This window comes from Lycorma delicatula, chromosome 1 (genome assembly GCF_047948215.1).
Source record: "Lycorma delicatula isolate Av1 chromosome 1, ASM4794821v1, whole genome shotgun sequence".
Classification (NCBI taxonomy): Eukaryota; Metazoa; Arthropoda; class Insecta; order Hemiptera; family Fulgoridae; genus Lycorma; species Lycorma delicatula.
In genome coordinates, this window is record NC_134455.1 from 99,838,091 (window position 1) to 99,865,261 (window position 27,171).

A 27,171-nucleotide genomic window follows, 5' to 3' on the forward strand; every position below is an offset into this window, starting at 1 on the left:
GGCACGCCGGATGGCGAAGGTAGATTTCACCGGTGCTAAGTAGGGGATAAAAAGATTTCCACCTTAAAGTTAAGAAAAACTTCAAATTTATTCAATTCGACAATGGTTGCATGTGAAAAAAGTTTCATATTTATAGCATACGACAAGTCCCATCTTCTTATAATTCCAACAACATTTTGATCATCCTTTGCCGTAGGGGTTGGTCATATCAAAAATTGTTTCAGACAAAAGTTTTAGGTAATGTTTAGAGGACTAACGACCACTTTAAATCGATTCGATACTGTGCCTATTAAGGGTGGTATGATTTTTTGTCTTCAAAATCCCATTTTTTCCACTCCCTGGGCTAATGGTTGGTGAAATAAAAAAACTTTTCATACATAAGTTTAGGCACTTATACAAATAATAATAGGAACTTTAAACGAATTCGATATTTTAAAGTTATAGAGATTTTTTTTTTTCGAAAAAGCTCCCTACTTCCACCCCCATGGTCTGATTTTGCCCATTAACGAACTCGACCGAGATTTTGAAACGAGTTATTTTTAAGGAAAAATTTGAAAGTGATTGGCGCAAAATTACGACAGTTATCGTGTCTACAAGAAAGTGGAATATATATATATGTGTGTGTGTGTATATATATATATATATATATATATATAATATGTATATATAAACTTTTGAGCTGTTGATGGGTTTTGGGATCTGGGGGATAAGAAACGCGAAGATATGTTGAAATTTTCCGGAAGTCGAATCCATTGCAATAGGTAGCTTTCTTATGAAATCTACCTAAAAGAACAAAAAATCATTTAAAATAACTCTTGTAGAATGGAAGCAATATAAAAATCATATTATAAGATGTTTCTATTATTGTTCTTGTGTACTACTGTTTGCAAAGAAAGTCTCAAGTTAATCATTTCCTTGCGAAGATTATTGTATATCACCCGTTCTGGTACAATATAAGTAATTAAATTAGTTATTTCAAATTTCACTTCATGTATACCACAGTAATGGCTGTTTTTATTTACGTACTCTGCTTAAATTTTCAAAACTAATTTTTAAAAGTTTTTCCTTTTATTTTAAAAATAACCATTCCTTACTGAAATTATTTACTTATTTACTGAAAAAATATTTTTTTTAATTTACTGAAAATGATCAATAATTAAAAAACTTAAAAAGCATAAAATGACAAGAAAAGTGAGAATATTTCCTATTTCACAGATGTTAAATAGGACTATATATATATTTTTATATTATAGTTTTCCACAATATATGTTGCGTTAAAAAGTAGTAGAATGATACTTTTATTTCATTCTTAAATGTGTTGAAGAAAAAATTTCATTAATGAAGTGAATTTGTGTAAGTTTATTATATATAATAACTGAGATGAGTAAATTAGGATCAACCATTTTTTTTTTGCCAATAAAATGATCGACTTAAAAATTGTAAAAACAAATAATAATAGTTATTATTATTATAATAGCTATTATAATATTAGCTATTATAATATTAGCTATTATTAATAGCTATTATAATAGCTATTATTGGTCCATGAACAACAACTAATGTTCTTCATTTAAACTATTAATATTTTTATGACATGATGTTATTGAAAAATTATTCATCTAAAATTACTGTATTAAACAAACAACAATTAATGATCCACCAAATTATGATAACGACAATTTATTTACTTATTTAAATACTAATAAAATAAATACGCATAGGAAAAAAAGAAATTTATATTTACATAACTGTTCTAGATATAATTATGAGTAGATTTTTATGAGTGATTTTTAAATATATATATGTATGATTTGTAGGTAAATATACATGCCCTGACTGACTGACTAATTCATCAACGCCGAGCAAAAACTACTGAAGATAAATTGATGAAAATTTGTATGCACGTTCTTCTTACGGTGGATTGTTTTTAAATTCCGAGTTTAAAGGGCTAAATGGAGTAACAATAAAATTTATTATTTTTTTAATCCCTCGGTAACAACTTGATGAACATATCAACTTGAATTTTTGTGTGTGTAATCTTCATGTGAATATTTAAAAAAAGTTACTACATTTTTTAAATTCGTACATTGAAAGTGGTGAAGAAAAGTACAAAAAAAAATTGTACAATGATTGCAAATTTTCCCCATTTCCGACTATACTAAACTATTCACTAGATTTGGGCTTACAAATACTCTTCAGATTAATATCTAAAAACTATTTTCCGGTTTTTTGAATTTCGATTTTTTAAGGGGTGCGACAGTGTATGAGTACCCCTTAAAAACATCCCTGTATTGCGCGAAGGCTCAACCAACACAGCCACTGCCTCTGTTACTGTATTTTCGACGCGTCTGGCTGCACACGCATCGATTATTTAACTGAAAAGCATTGAATTTAAATAAAAATATATAAAAATAAATTTTAATTTTTCCTAAATATTTTTAAAAAATGAGAAACGAAGTGTGGTCCACCTCCTAGTGGTGTTTATCGGGTAACGCTAAGAAGCGGTAAAAATTCATTTTTACAGTATGAAGGACGGGTAACCAGTTACCCAGTAACTACAATTTTTAAGATGGAGACCAACTATTTTGAAGCCCGCATTCTTCAGATCACTCAAAGTTTTGGGTCCTATACTAACCAAACTGTTGTTCTGAAGAAATTACATTACAATGATAATTTTTATAAATTGAGCAGGCTATAATTTTTATTTATCATTATTCTTACAAGCTTGTGTTTAATTAATGTAGGGAGTTCCAGGGGACAGAGCTCTCTAGCTAGGCGGAAAAGATGAACTAAGCGAGCCCTGACAGGCTAGTATATGTATTAAATATTATTTTATATATATATATACATTTTTTGTAATATAAGAGTCTCACCGGAAATAGCCTACAAAAAGAAGCTTTACATTTTAATTAGAAGGAATGCTTTGGAGTTACATGTGGGAATGTTTCACTACCTGATACTTGTCAAGATATAATCGGTCCATCATTCTCAATTTTTTTGTAACAGTTGTTTCGTGAAAGGATCTACGAAAATATGTGCTACCATTAAAATTAATGTACCGTGACTCATTTTTCTTCCAGTGAGTGATATTTGTCGAAGGCTACGTTCTGTCACCACCGTTCATTTTAACTTAAAAATACCATGCAAAAACGCTTTACTGATAGCCATTCTTTTAAGATTATCAACCGTTGCATATTTTATAAAAATTTGTTATTTTTTAAAACTAGCCAAAATAATTGGCTCAGAACGTAATATGTAAAAAAATCATGGAATTTAAATAGTGTTTTAATTTTAATTATACGTAAACTTAAAAAATTCCAACTTTAACATCCTGCTGTTTCACCGAAATAATTGCTGTATAGTTACGCATACGAAGCCAAAAGTACTGTATACGAAGTACTTGTATATGGTACTGTTCGTTCTCTAAGGCAAAATTTATTGAAGCCATGCTTTTTTTGTAATAAATTTTAATATGTATTATCTCTCTATGTTAATTTTTTTTTTTTTTAAAGTCGGAGATAAAAATGTCATTATTTGCGATTTTATTTTTAATTTCTTAATTTATAAAAATAGTGATGACATTAATATATATCATATATGATAAAAGTTCTCTTTGTGGATTACCTTACGAATTCGAATAATCAAAAAAAAAGTTTTCTTTCCAATTGACCAATTTTAAGAAAGTTACACTTGTGCTTACGAGATTATGGTCGTTTATAGATTACGGTAGTTCTTAACAATAATTAAATGTTATTCTTTGTGACGGTTAAATTTTTATTTATACTGGTTTGTTTGTGTTGTAATTTTAATTGAATATAAGACATTTTGAAAGTAAAATTTATGAATTAGTAAAAAAATACTTCCATTATCTTCCTCATAAACAAAATTGAAACAGATGACATTTTGTGGAATTCTGTATATCCGAAAATTCAGAATTTTTCTAATTTGATTGTTTTATTGAAATAGGAAACAATTTTCCTTTGAATTCATTATTACTTCCTTTTTCCTGTTTAGCCTCCGAGAATTACCGTTAGGTGTTACTTCAGAGGATAAATGAGGATGATATGTATGAGTGTTAAGTGAGGTGTAGTCTTGTACAGTCTCAGGCCGACCATTTCTGAGATGTGTAGTTAATTGAAATCCAACCACCAAAGAACACCGGTATCCAGGATCTAGTATTCAAATCCTTATAAAAGTAACTTATTAATTCATTATTACTACTTTCCCGGGAAGTACTGTAGAAGATAAAAATTGATTTTCCAAAATTTTTATCAATAGACATGAAAAAAATTAATTTTATTAATTCTTAATAGAGTAGTATAATTTTACCCAGTTTATTTTTTTAACTTATCAAGAATGTTTGTTAGGGATTGTACACACACATCTTATTATCAATTTTCACAAATGTCTACTACGTGAACCTTCTCTCTTATCCTTCCACTTTTTAATAATGTGAAAGAGGTGGTAAGTACAAACTACAAGTAATTTAAATAATTATTAAAAATAAGATGTGAACAGATACATCTTTGACCAGAAATAAAAGAAATTAAATAACAAGATCCTTATGGAAGAAAAAGTCCATTTATATGACATCCTTATCGTAAAACCCAATTATAAGTAAAATTATGGTAGTTATGTAGGATGTCAAGCTGTTGTTACTAAGTCAATGAATAATTCTACAACTCATTGCAAAATCTTTGACTATAAAAATTTAGCAGACTGTAATTCTCATAAAAAGACAATTTTTTCTGCTAATACCAATTAACTATACTGATGGTTTAGGACATTTATTAATAATTAGACATATCTACTAAGCAGAACGAATCGCCATTTAATGTTTAGTTTATTCTAGCAAAGAAAAATAAGTAAAATTGAGGAGGAAGTCAAGATTTAATTTAACTTTCGTTTTTCATTAAAATTTTTATACTTGCATCATGTAAAAATAAAACTGTGTAATTCGGCTGGAAAAAAACTTTATTTACGATTAAAAGCTTAAATTACGTTAATTGTAAACTAGAAGTTTTATTTTTGGTTTAAAATAAAATCCTTAACTAGGAAATAGATATTTTTAATTTGTAAAACAACTAGAGGATCCTCACTGCTTGGCCTCCTACGGTGGTCCCGATCCAGCTTCGCTAGCAAAAGTTATATTGTAGTAACAATAATCATATCTTTGTGATTTTAAGTTCTTGCTTCCCCCTGTCATTTTGGTAGCTCAACTCCCAAAAAAGTAGTACATGACAGAAAAACATAACTGATTATATCTTAGTGAGATATAGTGAATAAAGAATCTGATAACTTTTTTCATTTAATTATCACTAACTTGAAAACGTTTAAGATAATTTTCACAACTGAAAATCTTCAGTTACAGTTATATATATTTCCCTTTACAAAGAGTAAATTGAAAATATTTCTTATGCGGTTCTGTCCGTTAAATTTTTTCTTCAATTAAAACTTCTAAAAAATTATCATATATAAAGATTGCTATTCAAAGATTTTTATGGCAAGCAAAAGTGAACGTTTTAAAAAATGATTAATAACTGACCAATGATAGATAGGTAATAATGTGGTATCATGTAAAAAAAAAAACGAGAAGAAAACCTTTTTCTCTTCACTGGAATAGCTTAAAAATCACAATCATAACAAAACTATTCAAAACTTCTTTTACAAAAACAAAAAGAAATAGTGAAAAATAAATTTCGGACACTCTTTCAATTACGAAGCAGATACAATGAAATTTTTAGCTAAAATGAGCACTTAACAGAGTTTAAGCGCAATATATTAAGAAATTTAAACTCGCTGTGGAAGTCCAAAAATATCTGTAACATTAATATTACACTCCAACTAGTCATCATTGTTTTCAAGGTAGCTATATAAGAAAAGCTGTCAAGTGGTATAGTTAGTGAATTAATGATCCCCAAATCCTCAACTCCAAAATATTACAAAAATATTACTAAATAAAAGTATTATTTATTCTATTTAATTCTGATCAGAGCTGATTTTTTTTAATAATTTTTTTTTAATCACCATTGACTGAACTTGACATCACAAAACTTAAATTAGTTTTTTACTTCCTTTACTTCGTACAAGGAAGTATTGTGATCGTGAAAAATCTTGGTTTTTAGATTTCAACGGAAATATCCATTTTAACCATCCCTGAATCGATTTTGACTTTGGTTTCGGCGTGACGTCTGTATGTACATACTTATGTACGTATGTATCTCGCATAACTCAAAAATGATTAGCCATAGGTCGTTGAAATTTCGGATTTAGGACTGTTGTAATATCTAGTTGTACACCTCCCGTTTTGATTGCAGTCGACTGGACCAAAAGTGTCCAAAACTTTTTCTTAAATGCAGTAATAAGCCGTCATTAAGAGCTTTTCAACGATATGTCATAAATGGTACTTAATTTCATTGGTTCCAGAGTTATAGCCAAATAAGATTTTAATTAATTAAATATTTGGATCTTACAAGGGGAAGGCACATCAGTTCAAATCGGACTGCATCTCCTTTTTTCTTAATTTAAATATATTGATTTATTAATAATTATTAACCTCTGATTGTAAAAATATTTTAACAATAAATAATAATTCAATAACAATAAAAAAAAATTAAAAAATATCCGTTATTAATGAAATAAAATTTTATGTACTTTTCATTTTAAAGAAATGTGTATATGTAATTTAATAGGCATACACGGAAGTCATATCGTGTCCACACCGTTTTGTTTTTTTTTTTATTAAAAGTCAACTTTAGACTTAAAATTATTCCTTTATTATTTTATTGTTGGAAAAATACAAAAAATACATAATGCAATGTTTACTGTAATCCAGGATTAGCTGATGTGATTACATCATGCAGAAAATTACGATAATGAAATTTTCATCATTTGTTTTGTTATTGAAACATATATTCATTATAATTAGCATACTTTATTAAAAAAATTCTGATAGATTATTAGTTTCACAAAATCAAAATCAAATGCATCCTCAAAGTTGTTATTATTGTCAATCGCCAAATTTTAATTGTTCAATGAAATATGTCTAGTGTTTCTTCCAAGGATCTAAATTGACTTATGAAAGCTACATACATATATGTAAATATATATATATTTACCATTCTGCTGATCTCCGTGGTGAATGGTTGCTTCTCAGCCTTTCATCTGGAGGTCCTGGGTTCAAATCCTGGTCAGGAATGTCATTTTTCATTAACTATAAATTTCTATTTTCATATTCCAATGCACAAACCTGTTTGTAAACTACTTTAGTGAATTAATTTATCAATATACAGAGTCATCAAAAAAGGTTGCAGCAGTTTAAAAAAATCATATCTCAGAAACTACTAGAGATAATCAAACAAGTATTTTTTTATTTATAATTCATCAACTCAATAAGTTTCTTTACATACCTTATAATGTTTCAGTATGAACTCTGTTGGTCACTATGCAAACATACAGCCAGTAATTGACCTGGGCTTCACCCCAGCATCTTGAATCCTTTGGATTATGATGATCCACTGATCATCATAGGCATAATTACGGCAATAGCAGAGGTGATCCGTTGTCTTAAATGGTGCACATCCCTGATTTTTTTCACTGTAGACAATGTTTTTAACGTATTCCCCATAGAAAAACGTCTAGGAATGTCAAATCTAGGCCTCTTGGAGGCCAAAGCACAGAATCGTCCCTACCAATATAATGATTAGGGAATCTTTATTTGAGAGTCCATCGAATGCTTAGGCTAAAGTATGGGAGTCCTCTTGTTGAACAGCAACATTACCTTCTTGTTCAATTTGGTCAACTTTTGGGAAAGTTGACCAAATTTTTGGGAAAGTCAGACATCAAACCGCATCACACATTTATTTTTGGGGAATCTCTGACATACTCAATAATTTCATTGGGTTGCTGAGAGCCCTATATCCTACAATTATGCCAGTTGACATAACTGGCAAATAAATATGATGATCCAGCGAACCTGGGCAGAAGTCGTTTATCGGCTGGGTGTTTGCAGAGCAACCAACGGAGCTCATATTGAAATATTCTAAGGTATGTAAAAAAAACTTTTTGAGTAGGTGAATTTTGAAAAAAATACTAGTTTGATTATCTCTAGTAGTTTCCGAGATACGATTTTTTTAAATTGTTGCAACCTTTTTCGATGACCTGTTTATTGACTGATGAATATATATATATATATATAAAGTCTTTTTTTTTCATCTAATTATAATTCTATTTATTTTTTACTGTACAAATATAGTTTATTATCAAAAGTTTCATTCCCTCTTCAAACCAACCATCGCAACAAATTATCTTGTAAAGCCGATTTTATATACTGGCTCTGTTATCCTGTCGTAAAGGATTTTTTTGCCTCTTTTTCATTCCTCTTCTGTAGGTAAATAACTCCTACGATCATGTAAGGTTTATCCTGATTAGTTCATAAATCGATCTTTAGGGAAGATCCTTGCTTTTAATTTTTTTGAAGGTTCTTATAAGAAATTATTTAATTTATTAATTTAAAAATGGTAAATTTTTTAAAAATTGTCTACAGTCCCCACTTTATCTGAAAGTGAATTAGCAATAAAAGCTTTATATATATTTTGGTTACCTCTTACTCTGTGTTAAGCCTTTTATAAGACTCTACCTGGAGTGCTACTGAATGTGGTACTGGTGTTTAAAATTCGTTTTGAAAAATCTTTTTTGTTGTGAGGTATTCAAAGAGTGTTTATATCTTTAATAATTATGTTAGCCTGTTTGAAATTTGGTTTTATGTGTTTACATGTTTTTCTACATTTTTGGTTACTTAAGTGTGTCAAATTTAGGTCCTTTGTTTTTTATCTGTAAGATTTAAACGGTTTTATTGATTTTTTGGCATTAATAGTATTATTGATTATTATTTGTAGCGTGTTTAAATGAAGTAGTTTTCAAAAGTGATTCACTGAAAAGTGAATTGCTTTTCATTCTTGTATCATTGTAAAATAGTATATTCTGTTTATCTGTGGTTAAAATTCTAACATCCAAGTAGTAAAGTTTTATACACCACAAGAAATCAAACTTTATAGATTTTTTTGCCAATAATGTGTATTTTGTTTTAGTTCTGTATATAACATCATAGGCTTCTTTTTTTAATTAATGGGTTATTCATTCAGTATACTTGTACTGTAATTGAATATTTTGAATTACTTATTTTTATTTGTCTTACTCTGTTTTTTGTTCTGAAATTTTTTATGGAGGAATTTGTTTGTCATGGGCTGTTTTAGCAATTCCTTCAGCTAAATATTTTATTACATATAGTTCAGCCTGGTAGTCTTTTTATGAATGAGAAGTGTTATGAATTTTGTCTAACATGATTCTAAAAGTTAATAGTTTTAATTGTTATGGGATGATTAGAAGAGTTGTATTTGTGATAGGTCACAAAGATATTAATCTTTAATATTATTTTTAATATTAAAGATAATGCCAATCTTCATGGTAGAGTGATAGCGTCTCAGTCTTTCATCAAGAGGTCCCAGGTTTGAATCCCGGTCAAGCATGATATTTTTCATACGGTGAAAAATTGAATGTGTTTCTGTTTATGTTTTTGATTGTGAAATCAAAGAAGATTATATTTTTTCCTTTTTTTATTCAAAAATTAAAAATGCAGGTTACATCACTGTATACCAAACCACAATTAAAATAAAGTATGTATTATCAAACCAAAACTATATAAGTGATCGAAAAAATTTGATTCGCATGGATTATATAAACTCAACTGTTCAGACTGTAATAAGTTTCACACAGAACAAACAAGATACATCTTTTCATAGCAGTATAAAGAATACATTAAAGTACTTTATTCCACCACTGAATTCACTTTTGCTACCAACTCATTGAAACAAGTCATACATCCTTTCTGCATAAAAATTAACAACATGAAAATCTTCAAAAAAGCAACAAACAAAGAGGAAACTTGACACATTTCAACAGCTTAAAGCACACAAATCCACAAAAATGATATTCTAAATCAACACAATTTAAATCTTAAATACATCAGAACACATCATAAATGATGGAAGATTTTTCAAAACTCAATTCAGCCATTGGCTCACATTCAATAGAACCATTACAATCAAAACTCCCGTCAACAGTTTTTGAAGAAGTATAACATAGAAAGAAAGTTATCTCAGATTCAGGTAAAATTTTTGTAACCTTCACCTTAAAATAAAGAATGCTGTTGTTAATTATAGAAAACATTTCACTCCTTAGACATCAATACATTACAAATACCAAAATTACAAATTTTTATTTATAAAAAATGTTTATGTCAACAAAGTTGTATCAGTTAGTTTTTTCTTGTTGAAAAAGATAGGTTTTACACTAATGTTCATATTTTCTATGTAATAATATATTCATCAAGAAAAAATTGTACTACGAATAATTGCTTATTGTTACTTTAAATTCTATATGAATAGTTCATATGTGAATATGACCAAGATGGAATTAAGTAATGTTTATTTTATTTTACATTTTGAATAAGTTACAGAATGCCAAATAAATTGTTATTTACAAAAAGTATAGTTTACATTAAAATTTATATTAACTATTAAATTTAATTTTGCAGATGATTAAACCATCATTGCACATAAAATCTCGCAAAGCACCTAGTCCAGAAGGGTTTGTTGAACATACTTCACAACTAGATAATGTTAAAAATGGACCATTTCTAATAGTATGGGAAAATGGCAGAGTCCAATATATTTATATAGACTCTGAAGAGGATACATCAATCAGTAACTTAAAGAAAGGAGTTGCCAGCTTATTTCAGGTAAATTTAATCATTAAAATGTTAACTGTTTACCTCTTTCTAAGAGTAAATTAAGAATCAGTGATAACAGTATTCATGCACTAGTAGTAGTTATATATATTTAGAGTAGAGCATTTTAAAAACAAATACCTATATATAAGCCTTTCTGTGTAAAACAGAAATATTATATCAATTTAATAAAAGTAGTTAGTAAGCAGAATAACAAGAAGAGTGCGCTCTCTCGTTGTTATCCCGAGGCAAAAATGCAGCTGATTGTATTACTAATCTACATTATTTTTCCTTTTGTTAAATAGTTATGTTGCAGATCATTTCAGTTGCTCCTGTAGTAGGTTTATCTTTTCTCATCATGCAGTTCATTCAATCTAAATTTTATAATTACATTTCCAAACATATTTTCACTTTGAAAAAAGACCTTATAAGTGCAAACAAAATAATTCACTTTCAAAATATGTGGAAATAAGTTTCCAGAAATATTTTTCAGAGTTTTTGTTTAGCTCATTTTTAGGGGGAATTATTATCCATTAATTGGTTACAAGACTCCTTTTATGAACTAATCTAATAGTAAATATTGAGTTTTTCATATTTTTTAGTGTAAATGTTTCATTTTATATTTACACTTGTTCTTTTTACAACGACATTTCATCAAGCATGTACTTTTTTTTTAACCTCCAGATCCACCGTGGTATTCTTCAGAGGATGAGATGAATGATTTATATCAAACATGTACTTGAACTCACCATATTTGATCATGTGTACTTTCATCAACTTAAAGAATTTTAGTAGGCCTTATGGATCAGCATAATGTAATTTATTGCAAAGCAATATGAATATCATAACAAAATCACATTTATTTTCAAGTTTAGAATGACTTTATGCTAAAAGGAAAAGCATAGATCGATTTTGATAGAATACAGTTCAGTGAATATTCCAGTTCTATATTTTTTCTATACATTTAAACTGAAATTTAGTTATGATATAAACCAACTGAAATTGATGTGTTACAAATTGAAAGTCATACGTTAACAGTTGTGTTAGCAGCAAAAAAACATTTTGCTGCTTGAAAGCACTAAGCAGATTTTTTTAGTCTGTCAGTCAGTAATTCTGCTGATCACAAAATAACTATTAATTTTTTTCTTTCTGACTAGAGTCTAGATTATTACAAACAAATCATATTTCTATCTGAAGACTACTATTTATTAGAAGCCATAAAGAGGTACTAAAATCATTTATCTGTGCCTGAGTAATATTAAATGTATTATTATTGATACATTTTCTGCTTTAATTATTTAACTTTGTTATTTAACTCTTTAACTAATTCATAAAAATGTTGAGTTAAAGACAGCATAATAAAAAAACTAACAAAACTGACCAATTATAATCTTCAAGCTCATAAGATATATTAGCAATCACTTTAAAACAAAGGAAGTCAGCAACATTGCCAATGAAGGCTGTGCTTAATCTTTTAAATGATCTGCATTTTCATTAGGAATGAGTCATATTTTAATTTGGTAGTTTTTCAAAAATAATTTTTTTAAACATGACTAACAAATTTTTTACATATATTGTAATTTTATTTTTTACTATGTAAGAAGTTTCCTGTTGAATAATTTTGCTTTTGCATTTCAATTAATTTATTTTATGAATGAAAAATACTTTTTAATGTAAAGTACCTTTTTGGCTGTTTGCTTATAACAATATGTATATATTATTTTTAACGATACTTTTCTCTTAAAAATTAGTTTAAAGAAATTCAAAATTTTAATAATTCAGAATAAGTGCCTAGATGTTCTGAAGTAATGAAATTTTATTGTGTTTATTATCTAGAATTGATCATTTTGAATATGTTTTTTTCACAATATGATAGCTGATATGATAGCTTGATAATTCATTATTTTTTATTTATTTAGTTCCAGATAAGTGATCAAGAAATACAAGAAAGTGATGCTTCTGGAAAATGTAAAACTCTATATAAAACAGTTGATGACAAAACAGTTTTGAAAGTTAAGAGTAAATGTTCTTTTGAGTCGCCTTCTTCTACCATCATTCATCCCGACAAGGTTATAATTTTTTTTTTGCTCAGCTTCTAACACTAATATAATAAAAGGAGTATGTGGTGTTCACAACAAAACATAGGTTTTTCTAGTTCTTTTAATTAAAAAAAAATAATTTAAAATAAATAAAAAAATAAAAAAAACATTTAGACTCTATTATAAATATTTACATTATTGTGTGAATCTATTACTTTACTAATATTGCTTTAGCCATTCAAGAGATAGATATGAAAAAAATATTGAAAGTAACATAAATTTAAACAAAAAAAGAAGCAAAATTTAATAAAAAATATAAATTACCAAACAAAATTTCTTTACACTCCAAAAACATTTTACACACAATATGCTGAAATCCTCCACTATTTTCAGCATCTTAATTAAAATTTTTTACAACCAATACAACAAACACACATGCTTATTGACATTTAACATTCTCAAAAAATAATATACTGACTGACACAGCTAAGTCAAAATTACTATCTTTTACTGCACTAGACCAGCTATGTCCAACCCAAAATTGCTACCAGGCCAATAAAATACTAGGAATGTGAAGTGAGCCACATACCACATAGACAAGAGGTATAAAGAGCTGACCACCTCTTATAAGTAAATTGTTTAACTTAATTATAATTTTATTATATAGTTTTCAGTGTAATAAAAAAAATATTTTTTTTAAAAAATCAAAAAATTTATTTATTTTTTGCCATTATATTTTTTTTATAATGGTGTTTTTTTTTTAATAAAATTCCCCAAATTTAACTAAACTTATTTATATTTGGTTTCTAACATAATCCTTTTTTTAATTTTTATTTAAAACGTGTGTATTTTATTTTTAAATTATATTATTTTAAAAATAAAAATTGTTTACAGTGTGTATCTTTAGCAAAGTAAGTTAAAAAACTAAGACTTTAAAAGCCATCTATGAAGTTGTAAATAGTTTAATATAAAAATTAGCCTTGAAAACTGTATTACATTGTTAAGTAATCATAGCGAATATACATAGATGTTTAATTGCTTGTTTAAAATATATTATAATTTTTATTAGATATTTTAATTCATAAAAAAGTAAGTAAAATCTCTAAGGGACAAACAAAAGGAAGAACTGGGTCACATGCAGGCCAAGGATCACATGTAGCTGCACTAGACCAACATAAGACAATGTGAACAATTTTTAACATATATATACAATATACACAATAAATTAAACTTTATAGTTGAATATGAACACAATAAACAAATAAAATGTTAAAAATATAAAAAAAAAAAACTAAAATAAACTAAATAAAAATTACATCAGTATAAACAAAATGTCACGGAAAGTATGGTTCCATTGATCCAGAACAAAAAAAAATCATTACATTCGAAACACAGTTTACTGTGATTGATTACTCATCCTTAGACTATTCAACAATGCTTTTGGAATTATAAACTGAGCTACTCGTTATGCAACAGTCAAAAAGGATATAGTGTCAAAGATACAATAAACAGTTGAAATCTTCTGTAGAAACACAGACTCAAAATTTGCCAACAATCTCAAAGACATAAATCCACCAACATTAATATTAACTTTCAAATTTTAATCATTAACAAAAAAGGACTACACATTATTAGAATTAAAATTATAGAATGTGTAAACTATCTTTAGGTGGAACATACTGTTCCACCTAAAGATAATTGGGTCAATCCATTTGAAGTGTCCCAAAATAACATGAGCTGGTTGCACTCTTCATTCACGTAAATTCCTATGGAACATTGTTCTTCCATTATTTTATGTGAAATTACTTGAAAACACGGTAAAAATTTAACTGATTTTAAAATTTTCAAATATTATATTAAGTAAAACATATTTATTTAATAAACACTTCCAAACACAGGATGAAATTTAAGACACTTGGTAAAGATGTAAACAGGTCACTGACTAATGTCAGACTGACCAGTCTGTAACTGCAAAGCTAAATGATGCAAAAAGGAAAAATGAGCATGTTGCGACACAAATTTTCCTGATGACTGGAAATGACTTCAAGCGCCTGCTATAAAATGAACACTGCAGTTGAATGATTCAAACAAGTCTATTTCAACTATAGTAATAAATATAAAGATATTAATGCCAATAAGACAAGAAACCCCCTTGGAGCGCTTATTTATTGGATCAAAATGGTATCGCTTTTAACAGGTTTTTCATGATTTTTAAGAGATTAGAACTTTTTTATTTGACATAAGCATCTACAAAAACACTGTAATTGTAAAAATTTGAGATTTTTATCACCAGCCTTATCAGAGTTATTTGAAGCCAAAATTTGAATGTTTTCAAAAATTCATGGTTTAGAAGTAGGTTTAAAAAATGTTAACTTAAGTTTACAGGTAAGTATATCACAATTAATATTATTTATGGTAAAACTACTGACATATACCTACATATAAAAAAATAATTCAAACTGTGTATGCCATCCCTGCCTCTTGAAAATAATTACCAAAAGTGAAATTTCACTCTTTTTCATGTTCAACTTTATTGGTAATTTTCTCATAGAAAGAAAAGAGATAGGTAAATAAATTACTGGACCAATCTTTTTTATCTTGAGAAAATATGAATAAATTTCTTTTTATTTCATCCTTCCAGGACCAATGGTTTTTTAGTTATGATATTTTCCATAAACCGTTACAATCACAAAAATAGGTGTACACACCAGAACAAAAATGACCGCCACAGGTAAACTGCTTAAATAAAATATTAAAAAAAAAAAAAAAATAGTTTTTAGTCCTGAAACACATAGAAGCAAGTGGGTAAGTTTCTTTTTTTTTTTTGAGTTGGGCAAGTAACCACTTTTGGGTCATTTCAAATGGATTGAGCCAGTTATAATACCGTTATCAGAATCTGTAAATGGTTTTTAATTTCCTAACAAGGAATATCAATATATAGTTGATAGCTTATAGTTATTTTGAATTTTGTGATGGAAACAGTGGTAAATTTGTTTTTTTGTTTTGTTAATTTTTAAAAATACCAGAAAAGTTTTACTATTTCCTAACTGAAGGATTTCAAATTGCCAATCGTTTTCAAAATTTACTATTTTATTAATTTTTAATAAGATTTATTTTTATCCAACAAACATAACTTATTCCTTTCAGAATAAGTCAATTTAACATCAGTTTCTCAGACTTTTAGTTCTACACTTCTGTTTCTAGTCCTCTTCATTCAACCATCATCCAACAAATTTGTTTATTTTGTTAGCAAGATTATTGTGATTCCCTCTTCATTACCTGAACATTGGTTTATTATTTTTTTTATGGGATTGTTTTTTATAGTCTAGCATTTCTCTTAGTTAATAAAAATATACTTACATTTGTTTAATTTTTTAATTTTTACTGTAGAATGATAGCAAAGGTATATTTTTTTTAATTGTATTGGAAATGAGAAAAAATAATAAATACACATTACTGTATTTGCTACTGGAGTAAATTATAAGATCTTGTGTTATTTGTTTATTAATTCATTCAGTTTTATTATTTTAAAATTACGTAACATATCAAAAAATATTATTTTCTTACTTTTATGTTATCTCTCTTCATTATCTAGTGTATACTAGGAATACTGGATTGGAAAAACATCTGCATCAGAAAATTTAGTCTGTAAATAGTATTTCTCCAGTCATGGCTGGAATAGAAGTAGTAGTAGTAGTAGTAGTAGTAGTAGATCTTCCGTCTGTAACATTGCAGACATTGGAATACAAAACCCACTACCTTCGCTTCCTAGCAGCCATACATTTTCACTTTTTCAAATGACCCTCCCCATTTCCAACCATTACCCACAGTCAGTATTACAATTTGCAAAAGTACCTGAAATTTCTTTCACCAGTATATACTAATCTGGTTTTTATTATTTTTGTTAGCAAATAATTAATTATTTGAAATATTTACAAATGAAATCAATACAAATGATACATTATTAGAATCTTCAAGCATGGCACTAGTCATGAATAAAGTTTTACTTATGAAAAAAAAAATTAGTTTGAAAATATACTTTGCTGTATATTAATATTAGTATTTTTAATACTGATGCAACAGTTTACAATTTTATTTATGAAATTTTTCCAATCTTCAGAAACCTGATAAAATCATTTTCAAATGTTTATAATATATATTCATAATTACTAATGAACAGCATTAATTAAATTATTTTCTAATTGGCTTAGAGTAACCTTGCCAAGGCTATTGCTTATTTTTTCATTCCTGGAAGCAGTGCTAAAAACTTTAAATGAATTCAGTTTAAAAAAATATAGTAATCCAAGTTTATCTAAAAGTATTCATATTATTTCTTTTAATGAAAAACCATTGCTGGAGTTTAAAAATTTGTGTTGTTTTGGTAACTTTTACCACTTGATTTTTATTAAATATCTTTTTAACAAATTTTTATTATTTTTGTTTAATAATTTTATTTATAGCTGACCAACAATTAAAATCATTTGCTATTTATCAATATAATGTAACTGCACTAGTAAATGTGGTCTTGAACAAACTCCAGTTGACCATTCCTGAGATGTATGTTTCAGCTATCTGATGTTTTTATTATATGATTTATAAATTTTTATTTTAAGAGAAGTTATTAACAGAATAAGATTCGACCCCTTCATAATTGAAATTGCTGTTATGTGAAATACCAATTTAGCTACATTCCAAAATAGCATACATTCTAAAATTTAAATCTCAGAGTTTTCATTAGTAAAATTATGACAGCATTGCAATTAAAAAGCAAAAACAAAGATAATTTATTTTGGGTTAATTTTTCTTTTTTTTATCACAGAATATTTTTCTGAAATATTACTGTTACATCTATTATGTAATAATAGAAATATAAATATGTAATAATACATTATTTATAAAATTTATTTGTAGTATTTAATAATATAGATTTCTTCTGAATGTGTTAGGTGTGGGAAACAGATGTAAAATCAGAAAGGAAAAGTTTGATTGAGTTTTCACCTGATTTAACAAAAATCCAATCAATTGCTTCAGATGAATCACACGAAATGAGAATAGCCATAAGAAAGGAAGCAGGAGGTTCAGTTACTTCTAGACAACATGTGACATTGACAGGTTAGTTTATACCCATTCAAAAAGTTATTTCTATAACTTTCAGTGTGTAGTGTTACCTATTCCCTTTTTTGTTGATCTAACTTTATTAACAATGTGAAAAGCTGGCAATAGTTTTGGTTTGCTTGAGACAGAGAAGTTGCCTAACTTAAAAATATTAATTATCCTTTTCATTGTCTAATTTTTACATAACTGAAGTACATACCTACCATCATTTTTGTTTGATTATTGTTTTCCAAATTCATAATATTGTTTAATTTTAAGCAATCAGTAATGTACCAAATTATTTTATTATTATGCAATTTATTTTCTCCTATATCGTTTACTTTTATTTTTTATTTAATTCAATTTACTACTAATAGTATCTTTTAATACACAGGTTATTCATACATAGAGAATAATAAAAAAGAAAACCAATACCACCAGCTATGACAAATTTGAACAAAAGTATGGACACTGTCAAATGATGAAAGTATTAGGAATTGCTTTGTATTAGGAATTACATATAATACAGCCTTTAGCTGTATTATATGTAATTTTATATCATTATATTTCATAAAATAATTTAATTCTTTAGTAACTATCCCAATTTCAGTTATCCGGCTCCTGACAAGGGTTTGGTATTTAACCACCTATCATTTTATGTGCATGGATGTTGAGGTTGTAAAAAAAAAATTAATTATTCTATTAATATTTTTAGCATACACTATATTTTGCATGAACATATGTCTACTAAATTATGATATTACTTTTTAAATCTAATATGTATATATAGAACACTAATTTACATAAATATACTTTGATTTATTTTTAATTTTTTTGGGTACTGGAGTTTAAAAATCATCTGACATCTACATAAAGGTTTATTCGCTATATATGGGTGGATTTGTTTTTACATCCACATTTCAATGTTAATTGGTCTAAACAGAAAAAAAATGTATCAAAACACTTGGCTGAAATAAAAATGTTTATTTTATGTAAATGATAATGTTGTATATGTTATATGCTCTTATTAAGAGGCAATGTAAGTTGAGTTACAATCAGTAATAATTATTGAAATTTATGAAATTTCATAAATTTCAATAATAATAATTTTGCTTTCTTACTGATGACTCATTCGATAAATAAGGCAAAATAAAAAAGAAATTTACAGAAAAAATATTCTATTTAACAGATAATAAACATGATACAAAAAATAATTAAAATGTATGTTAATATTTCAAAAAATCGCCGATTAATATCTATAAAATTTTCTGCAGTAAATAGTCCTATACTTAACATGTAACAATAATAAAAATAAAATTAATGCGTATTAATATAACAGAAATTAACTGTTACTATATTTCTCTTATTAATGCCAAGTTAGTTAAGAACTTCATCTTAATAAAAAAATATAGTTTTTTCTTTAACTTATGTTTCACTTAAATATCTGTTTTAATTACTGGTAGTGCAAAATGTATGTATTATTGGCATGAACCAGTATAGTTTACTATATTAATATTCTCATAAGGTACTTAAACAAGTGATAATCTATCAGACTTCTATATGAAAAGTTTGTGTCATTCAGTAATTTATTGATTGTTGCCTTAATATTACACTGAGGAACAAAATTAAACTATTTTTTGGCACAAGCAACAAAATATCTCATCCTAATACAGCTTTTCATGCTGAATTCAAATATGAAAATAAATTTTCTCCAACATCCACTGATTTTTTGTGATACAAACATAAACTTAGAGAGAAATATGGGAATTTACATGCATACATCTTATTCAAAGTATGGTAGTTGTTTTCCTTTTCTGTTTGGCATTAAAAACATCCCTCTTTAGCATCTAACAATAATCTATGAGCATTCTTGCACTCTGCTGTAGGCAATACCTGTTTTTTATGACTGAGAATTGCTGGTGGAAGTATTCCTCATGTTTGTCACTGACTGCACCGAGATTGTCCAGAAAGGAATCCAGGTGTGAATCTAAGAAATGATTTTTTAGGGACATATCACACCCCGTATATTTGTATGACTGTAATAATTCACCCAAAATGTCACAGTAGTTGGGGGATTTATGATTTCCTAAAACAATTTACACAGCATTTTAAAATGATCTCCAAACTAACTTTTCTATTGGGCTTAAAAGTTTTTCAAATTCATTTTTAATCAAAGTTCTTATTTGGGAACCGATAAAAATGCCTTCCTTGATTTTAGCATCACTAATGTGAGGAAATCTTTTTTTAAGTAATGAAATTAAGCATTATTCTTATCCATCCATCACGTAAACAAAGATTTTGAAAATCCCTGGTCTTATATGTGTGGAGGTAGAAGAATCATTTCCAAGTTAACTAGTAAGGAATGTACAACATTTTTCCAGCCAGGCATAGGTGCTTCATGCTTTGGCCGTTCCTTCCTGATATAATGATTTGTCTTTTCCCTGCTGTACAAATCATACAAAAAGAATAAACTTTAGTATAGCTGAGCTGCCAACCCATTAATAATGTATCTTAAGTCCTTCTGTATGTAATGTATCTTAAGTTTAAGATACCTTAAACTTAATCTTTCATATAGTTACTTGTACTGAATTCTTTCTAACAGAATTTTCATGTAGTCATATGTGTCTCTCCTGTTGATTGCATAAGCTAAGAGCACAGAAAAAAATTTGTTGCCATTGTGCAAAAGAACAGCCTTTTAACTAGTTTTTGAAGACTCAATGAACAGTCTCCATTCTGTAGAGTTATCTTCGTGATAAAGTGCATCCATGACAGCACAAATAATGTTACAGTGCACTAAACTATTTTCTTCATAACATAAATCTTAAAATTCTTTCTGACGATTAGAGAAGAAACACAGTTTATTATCAGTTTGGTAAAGATTCTAGCCGCCTTTCAGTGGCCAGATCCCAAAAGGTTGGATGGTTCCTTTAACAAGTTCAAATCCTGAACAATGTCATTTAACTCACCTTACGTTACCAGATGAGATTCACAGAAGAGGATTTTGCTAATAATTATCTTGCTCCTCATTTTGAACTTCAGTGCCTACCTCACATTCTGATTCATTTTCTAAAGTTGTGTTGGAGGATGTGATACAGGTAAGTCCTAACCATAAGGCACTGCCTTTTAGCAGATGGTAAATGGTAAATTCAGGTACTGAATTTCTGCTATACTAACATACCATCTAATCAGCATACTAGTGTGTTAATTGTATGACTCAGAAGACTGCTTCGTGGTGACATGTCAGAAACTGCAGTAAACAAATCATGCATATACAGGTCTTCTTGCCTTCATAATGATATGTATGTACCCACTCTCAGTTAGAAATTATTTAAAATATTCTTTTATGTACATAAGTTATCCCTAAAAAATTACATAAAATTACAAAAGAAGTACTTCAAGGATGTTATCACAGAACTGGTGGGGGAAAAATTCTGATTGCATTTTTGAATTCAGTATAAAAGGTTACACTCCAAATGCAACAAAACTTTCATGTGCTAAAACCTGATTATTAGTGTTACTGATTTTTTTAGTAACAGGGTGCATTTTACTCAGTACAGAATAAACTTGATTTCTTTTTCAAACAAACCTTCATCTGAAACTGTACCAACATTTTTAAAACCTTTTCAGTCATGCTGATAAATATTTATTCTAAATTCATAGTGTATATTTCTTTGAATTCTTTCATAAAACTGATTACTACTGTTTAAAAACCATTTTGATATGATAACTGTTAACAGAGATAACATTTTTTTTAAAGCCCACTATTTTGTCAAAGTGACCTGAATTTCATGAAGGTAAAAATAAAAGACTGTATTTTAATTTACATTAATATTTTACAGACTTTTTTTGCAGAAGCTCATAAATTATTCATATACCAAAAGATGGGATTAAAAAATGGTGTTTTCTTACATTTTTCTTTAAATATAAATGGTATATTTTTTGTTGTTTAAGCAAGTTTTTAATTTAAAAAAAGTATATGTAAAACAGAACAGGCTTTAATTTGGTGTACATTGTGTTGTTGCAACAACTGGTTACAAAATTAAAGTAGCTTAAACTCAGGTGTCCTCTTTTGTTAGATAAATTATAAATAATTGTTGACATAACTGAGCATTTTCTCCAATTGGTAAAATTTTAATATTGTCAGTTTAACAAATTGTTTTCATTACAAATAAATATCTTAAAAAATATCAGTGATTTAACAAATGTTAACAACATCTACACTTACAAATGAAAAAATTAGTTTAAAAGTCAAGGTGAAATAAACTAATGTTCAAAATGAACAATATCTGTTAAGTATATCATAGTCATACCTAGACAATTAATTATACATCATTTTTACAATACATATTGATTTATTTACTTAAAAGATTTCAAATTGATTAGTTTTCATTTATATAAAAAGCTGACAACACAGTTGCAGAACTTTCCCATCACGTGGCTTTATCTGATGCACGGCTTACACAAACATACATACACAACTTAATTTAAAATATTTATAATTTTTTTTAAATATAATATTTTTTGTACAGTAAGTTTTTTGCAAATATTATTATTTCTTAATTGTTAACAAATGTTCCTAAGAAAAATAAGACCTTAATTAAGTGAAATCTCAAAATACTGAGGGTAACCTTGTTCTACAGCCTCACCTCTTGACCTTTTAAGTTGAAAATTTAATAGTATCAATGAACCATATACAGAAGAGATCTGACCAAGTTTGGTCAAAATTAGTCTGCTAGTTCTGGAGATATAAAGTGTGAGACAGAAAACACACACACACACACACACACACACACACACACACACACACACACACACACACACACACACACACACACACACACACACACACACACACACACACATACATACACATACACAGAGAGAGATACATATGAACATCTGGAAAATTCCCAGCCAGTATTTTTGGTTTTTTGGTTCCTTAGGTGTCAAAACATCAAGATCTGATAAAAACTCCATATGCCCAAATTGTACCAATTACAGCACTTTCCCTTCTGCAGCTAGAGCTCTGCTATAGCGCTAGAAAGTACAAATTTAGATCTGAATAAAATTATTATAATGTGTTATTATTAGCAAAAGTAGTAATTATTTATATTTTAATGAAATTAATTAATTGAATTATTCAATAAATTTTATAAATTTGTAATAAATTCAAACCTTTTTAAAGAATTAAAACATGTAGTACACATCCCTCATTTTCAGTAAAAATTTTTGAAATAATTTTGCAAGCCATATTTAGTTGAAAATGATTTGTATGCATGTGTATGTGTTGTTTTTTTTCTGTGAATTTAAGTGCAAGGTACTATAAAATATACATTTACAGTAAATCATTTAAAATTAATAAATGCATTGTGAAAAACAAAATATTCAACTTTTTATTACTGTCAGCATTTTTTTTTAATTTATTGCTGCATAACTTTACTCTCATGAAATGTATGTTGTATTTTTTAGAAAAAAGAGTGAAAACAATTGAAGAGAGTGGGGAATCTGTAGAAGATGTTGTAAAGAAACTAGAAAAAAAGTTAGGAATACAGTTCTTAAAGCAGACATTAACTTTAAAGAAGGAGGATCTTCAGTGTCAGGATTGTCCTAGTGTAAGACTTTTTTTTTTATATTAAATATTTTCTATTTAACTGACAGGACATATTTAACTAATGATTGTATTAAAAATTCTTTGTTATGTTCTAAAGTTTACAGTCAGGTGAAGTTGTTTACAGTCAGTGTGATTAGTCACCTTACAAACTCAACATCTGTATCTGTTTAACTCTTCAAAAGGAAACACTTGTCTCAGAAAATTTAGTCAATATCTTTGCTGGAAATTCATCCTTTGAGCAGAGGTTTTTTAGGTGTGAGTTCTTGTAAACTGTTGCAGCATTCTTCAATTATTTGAATTCTGTGGCCTAATATGGAATCTGTAATAGACTACAAATGCATGACAGTAATATTTTTTGGTAAAATAATTCATCAATAAGTTTGAAGCTTGGAACATGAGAATACAGAATGAGCATTTCTTATTAAATGAAAATTGCTAAATCTGAGCATGGTTCTCCAAACCAATACCTTTAGAGGAAAAGATGACATGCCCTCTTCACCATGGGGATCAGCTTAAAAAAAGTAATTTTTATTTATAAAAATAATAATGTTGATTTAATTTGATATAGTGCAAACTAATAACTGTTATATTAATCTTATTTTATTTATTATACATTTTTAATTTCAAACTTTGGAGAAATATTTATACAGAATCAGTCAAAAAGAACTTGTACATTTCTTTCTGATGTAATTTTAGTAAGGTTGGTCAGAGTGATTTATAAATTAGGGAAACGGAAGAACAGCCACAAATTTATTTATGGCCACATTTAATCACCAAGATGGATCAGGGAAGTATGAATCATCATGTAGTTTGTGATGAGTGTGTATTTTCAGCATTTAAATAGTAGATTCATATTTCATTGAAGAAGATGATGGATAAGTAATAACTGTTAAACAATTATTCATAAGTGATATGGGAGAATTTAAAAATTGAAGAAATGAAAAGTTACCAACAGTTGATTTAAATAAGATGGCCATACTGCTTGACAGAACTTGTTTATTTTATGTAACCTGTTTCCAGATTGTCTTATCTCCTGTTTTGATGATATTTTTTCCTCATCTCTTCCCCCAGACCTCTCAACCAAAGATTTTTTTATGGTGGATAACTAAAAAATTGAGTCTTTTTCACTATGCCTCACACAATAAATGGCCCGAAAGAGAAAAACTGCCACAAAATTAACAATATCCCACCTGGAATTTTTTATAATGTTATGGAACTTCTTCTGCAATAACGTACTGATAGTAAGGAGGATATTCAGAGCATACAATTTTTAAATCATAGGTAACAAAATCTTCCAAATTTGCTCTTTCAAATTATGTAAATAATATATCATTGTAAATTAAAAAACCATTACATTTTGAAATGTATTAATTCTTTTTGACTGATGGTATAAATATTTTTCCTGTTTAATTACTTATTAAAGTAAACAGGCTCACAAATAATTTGCCAGAAAACCCTATTTTTATTGTACATTTTTTTATGGAATAAAATTTTTATTAGGACTTTAAAAATGATGAGAAAAATAAATTTTTAATTTTCCATGATTTTTTTCTGAAAAAATTTCTTTTTACAATTCATTTTACATTTAATATATTCAATTTTGTTTTACATCAGTTAATTGTGAATTGGAGAGATTACATTTGTTATAACAAATAATGTTCATGATGTATTTGTTCATTACATTTTATAAAACACACAATAAAACAGTCACAAATGCACTAGTGAGCACTTAATAAAATACATGAGATTCAGCAAGTTACTATCATATTTTCTAAAGAAAAAGCAAACCAAATTATTTTTTATGTTTTTTTTTTCAGTTTAAATCTAATTAAATAAAAATGTATATTTAAGTGATAAACTCATAATGTACATTCATTTCATCAAAATGAATATGATGTATTTTTTACTAACATCTAATGATAATACTTAAAATTATAATAATTGTAATAATACATTTAAAAAATATTGTGAATTGGATTTATAGTAGAATTAACATTTAAAACAGATGCAAGCACTTCAGTGGTGACTGATCAATATAGCATTAGTCTGTATAAATTTATCACACCAACCTCTATTTGTCAAAGTAAGCAAATGAGCTAAAATTTAGTTGGAATATTTGATATCTTTAAGCTTTTTATATTAAATTTTGTTAAGAATTTTTGATATGGTTTAAACTACTTAGAAACATTAATTTTTTTTGTTAATTATTATAGTGCCAAATGACCTGAACACATCAGTTCAGCATGTAACAGGAGCAATACTTTACATGCTTTATTTTAATAAAAATACGCTATTTTTAAAGCTTACAAAAAATGTTAGTCGTTTTTCTTATTATTACTGGGTATCTAAAATTTCTTTAAAACAACTCCAAGCCCTATAATTTTTTTTCAATTATTCTTCAATTACAATGGAATTGTACTTTTCTGAGGAATACAACATTATATATTGTTTAATAATTCTAAAAAGTTGCTATGTAATTTTAAATATATTTTTATTTTATTCAAAATGAACTTTCAAGCAAAATGTTAATTTTTTTGTTGATAGAGGCAAGCTTGAATTTAAAATTGGAGAAATGTGTTGGTCATTCAGTCTAACAGTCATTATGTAGACAATACAAAAAGAAAAAAAATTGAATTTTTATAATAAAGCAAAATAAGTATTGTATTAATATTTAGATAAGTTCTGATCAAAGGATGCTTGCAGAGGGAGGTCGAGCTCAGGGCCACTTGTGCATGCAGGGTGCTTGAGCTGTGGGCTCATCAACACAAGATGACTTTCAGCCCAGAGAAGAACAAAATGATGTTCCTCAAAGGTCATTAGGCGAAGAGTTGGCAAGTTCAAGTATCAATGTCAGGCCAACAAATAAAGTACACTCACGTTCAGAAGTACCTCAGGGTATATCTTGAGAAATTTCAGTTCAAGAGGCACCTTCAATACGTTGTGGAAAAGGCTTGTAGAGCCTTTTTTGGGATCCAAAATGTGGTCAATCTGGATTGGGATCTCAATTTTAGGACCCTAAGTATCCTGTACAAGGGTGTGTGTGAAGCAACTATGTTGTACGCTGCGCCAGTTTGGGTGGATAGGATGAAATTCCATAGTTATAGAGATATATTATTGAGGGCCAAACAACAATTACTGTTGACATTAACAGGTAGTTACCAGACGATTCCACAGGAGGCAGTCTTAGTGATTGTGAGAGTGAAACTGGTTGATATTCTAGCTCTTGAGAGACAGTAGCAGTATGTTGCTAGGAAGTTGGGTGAGTTGACTTCCAAAAAGATTTGGGAAATTGAGCAACATGGTTGTGATATACGGCAGACTAGATGGGATGAGACTACTGATGGGTGAAATACGTATGATCTCTTCCCAGACATTAGAAGGTTGAGGGGCGCCTCATGGGTTTCCCATAACTCAGTTTCTTACTGGTCATGGGGCCTTCAGGGGTAGACTGGCTGGGTTCAGCCTGGTGGATTCAGGTTTATGCCTGCAGTGGGGGATGCAGGACAACGCCTTCCAGGTGTTGTATGAGTACACCAAATACGATCTAGAGTGCACTGCAGTAATTTGTCAACAGGATACCATTGGAGCAACACTTGACATCAGTCGTGACTGGAAGGATCAGACTGAATGGTCAGCAGTTG

General features: G+C 28.0%; 1 protein-coding gene across 2 annotated transcripts in view; it reads left to right on the forward strand.

Annotated features, from left to right (window-relative positions):
• The window catches only part of Mtp (microsomal triacylglycerol transfer protein), a 132,003-nt gene that overhangs the window by 69,361 nt on the left and 35,471 nt on the right, over positions 1-27,171 (forward strand). For both annotated transcript variants that reach the window (XM_075358115.1, XM_075358121.1), the window contains 4 exons: positions 10,595-10,798; positions 12,706-12,855; positions 17,772-17,937; positions 23,389-23,531. In XM_075358115.1, the coding sequence (XP_075214230.1) occupies positions 10,595-10,798; positions 12,706-12,855; positions 17,772-17,937; positions 23,389-23,531 (663 nt within the window). The remainder of the gene's footprint in view (positions 1-10,594; positions 10,799-12,705; positions 12,856-17,771; positions 17,938-23,388; positions 23,532-27,171) is intronic.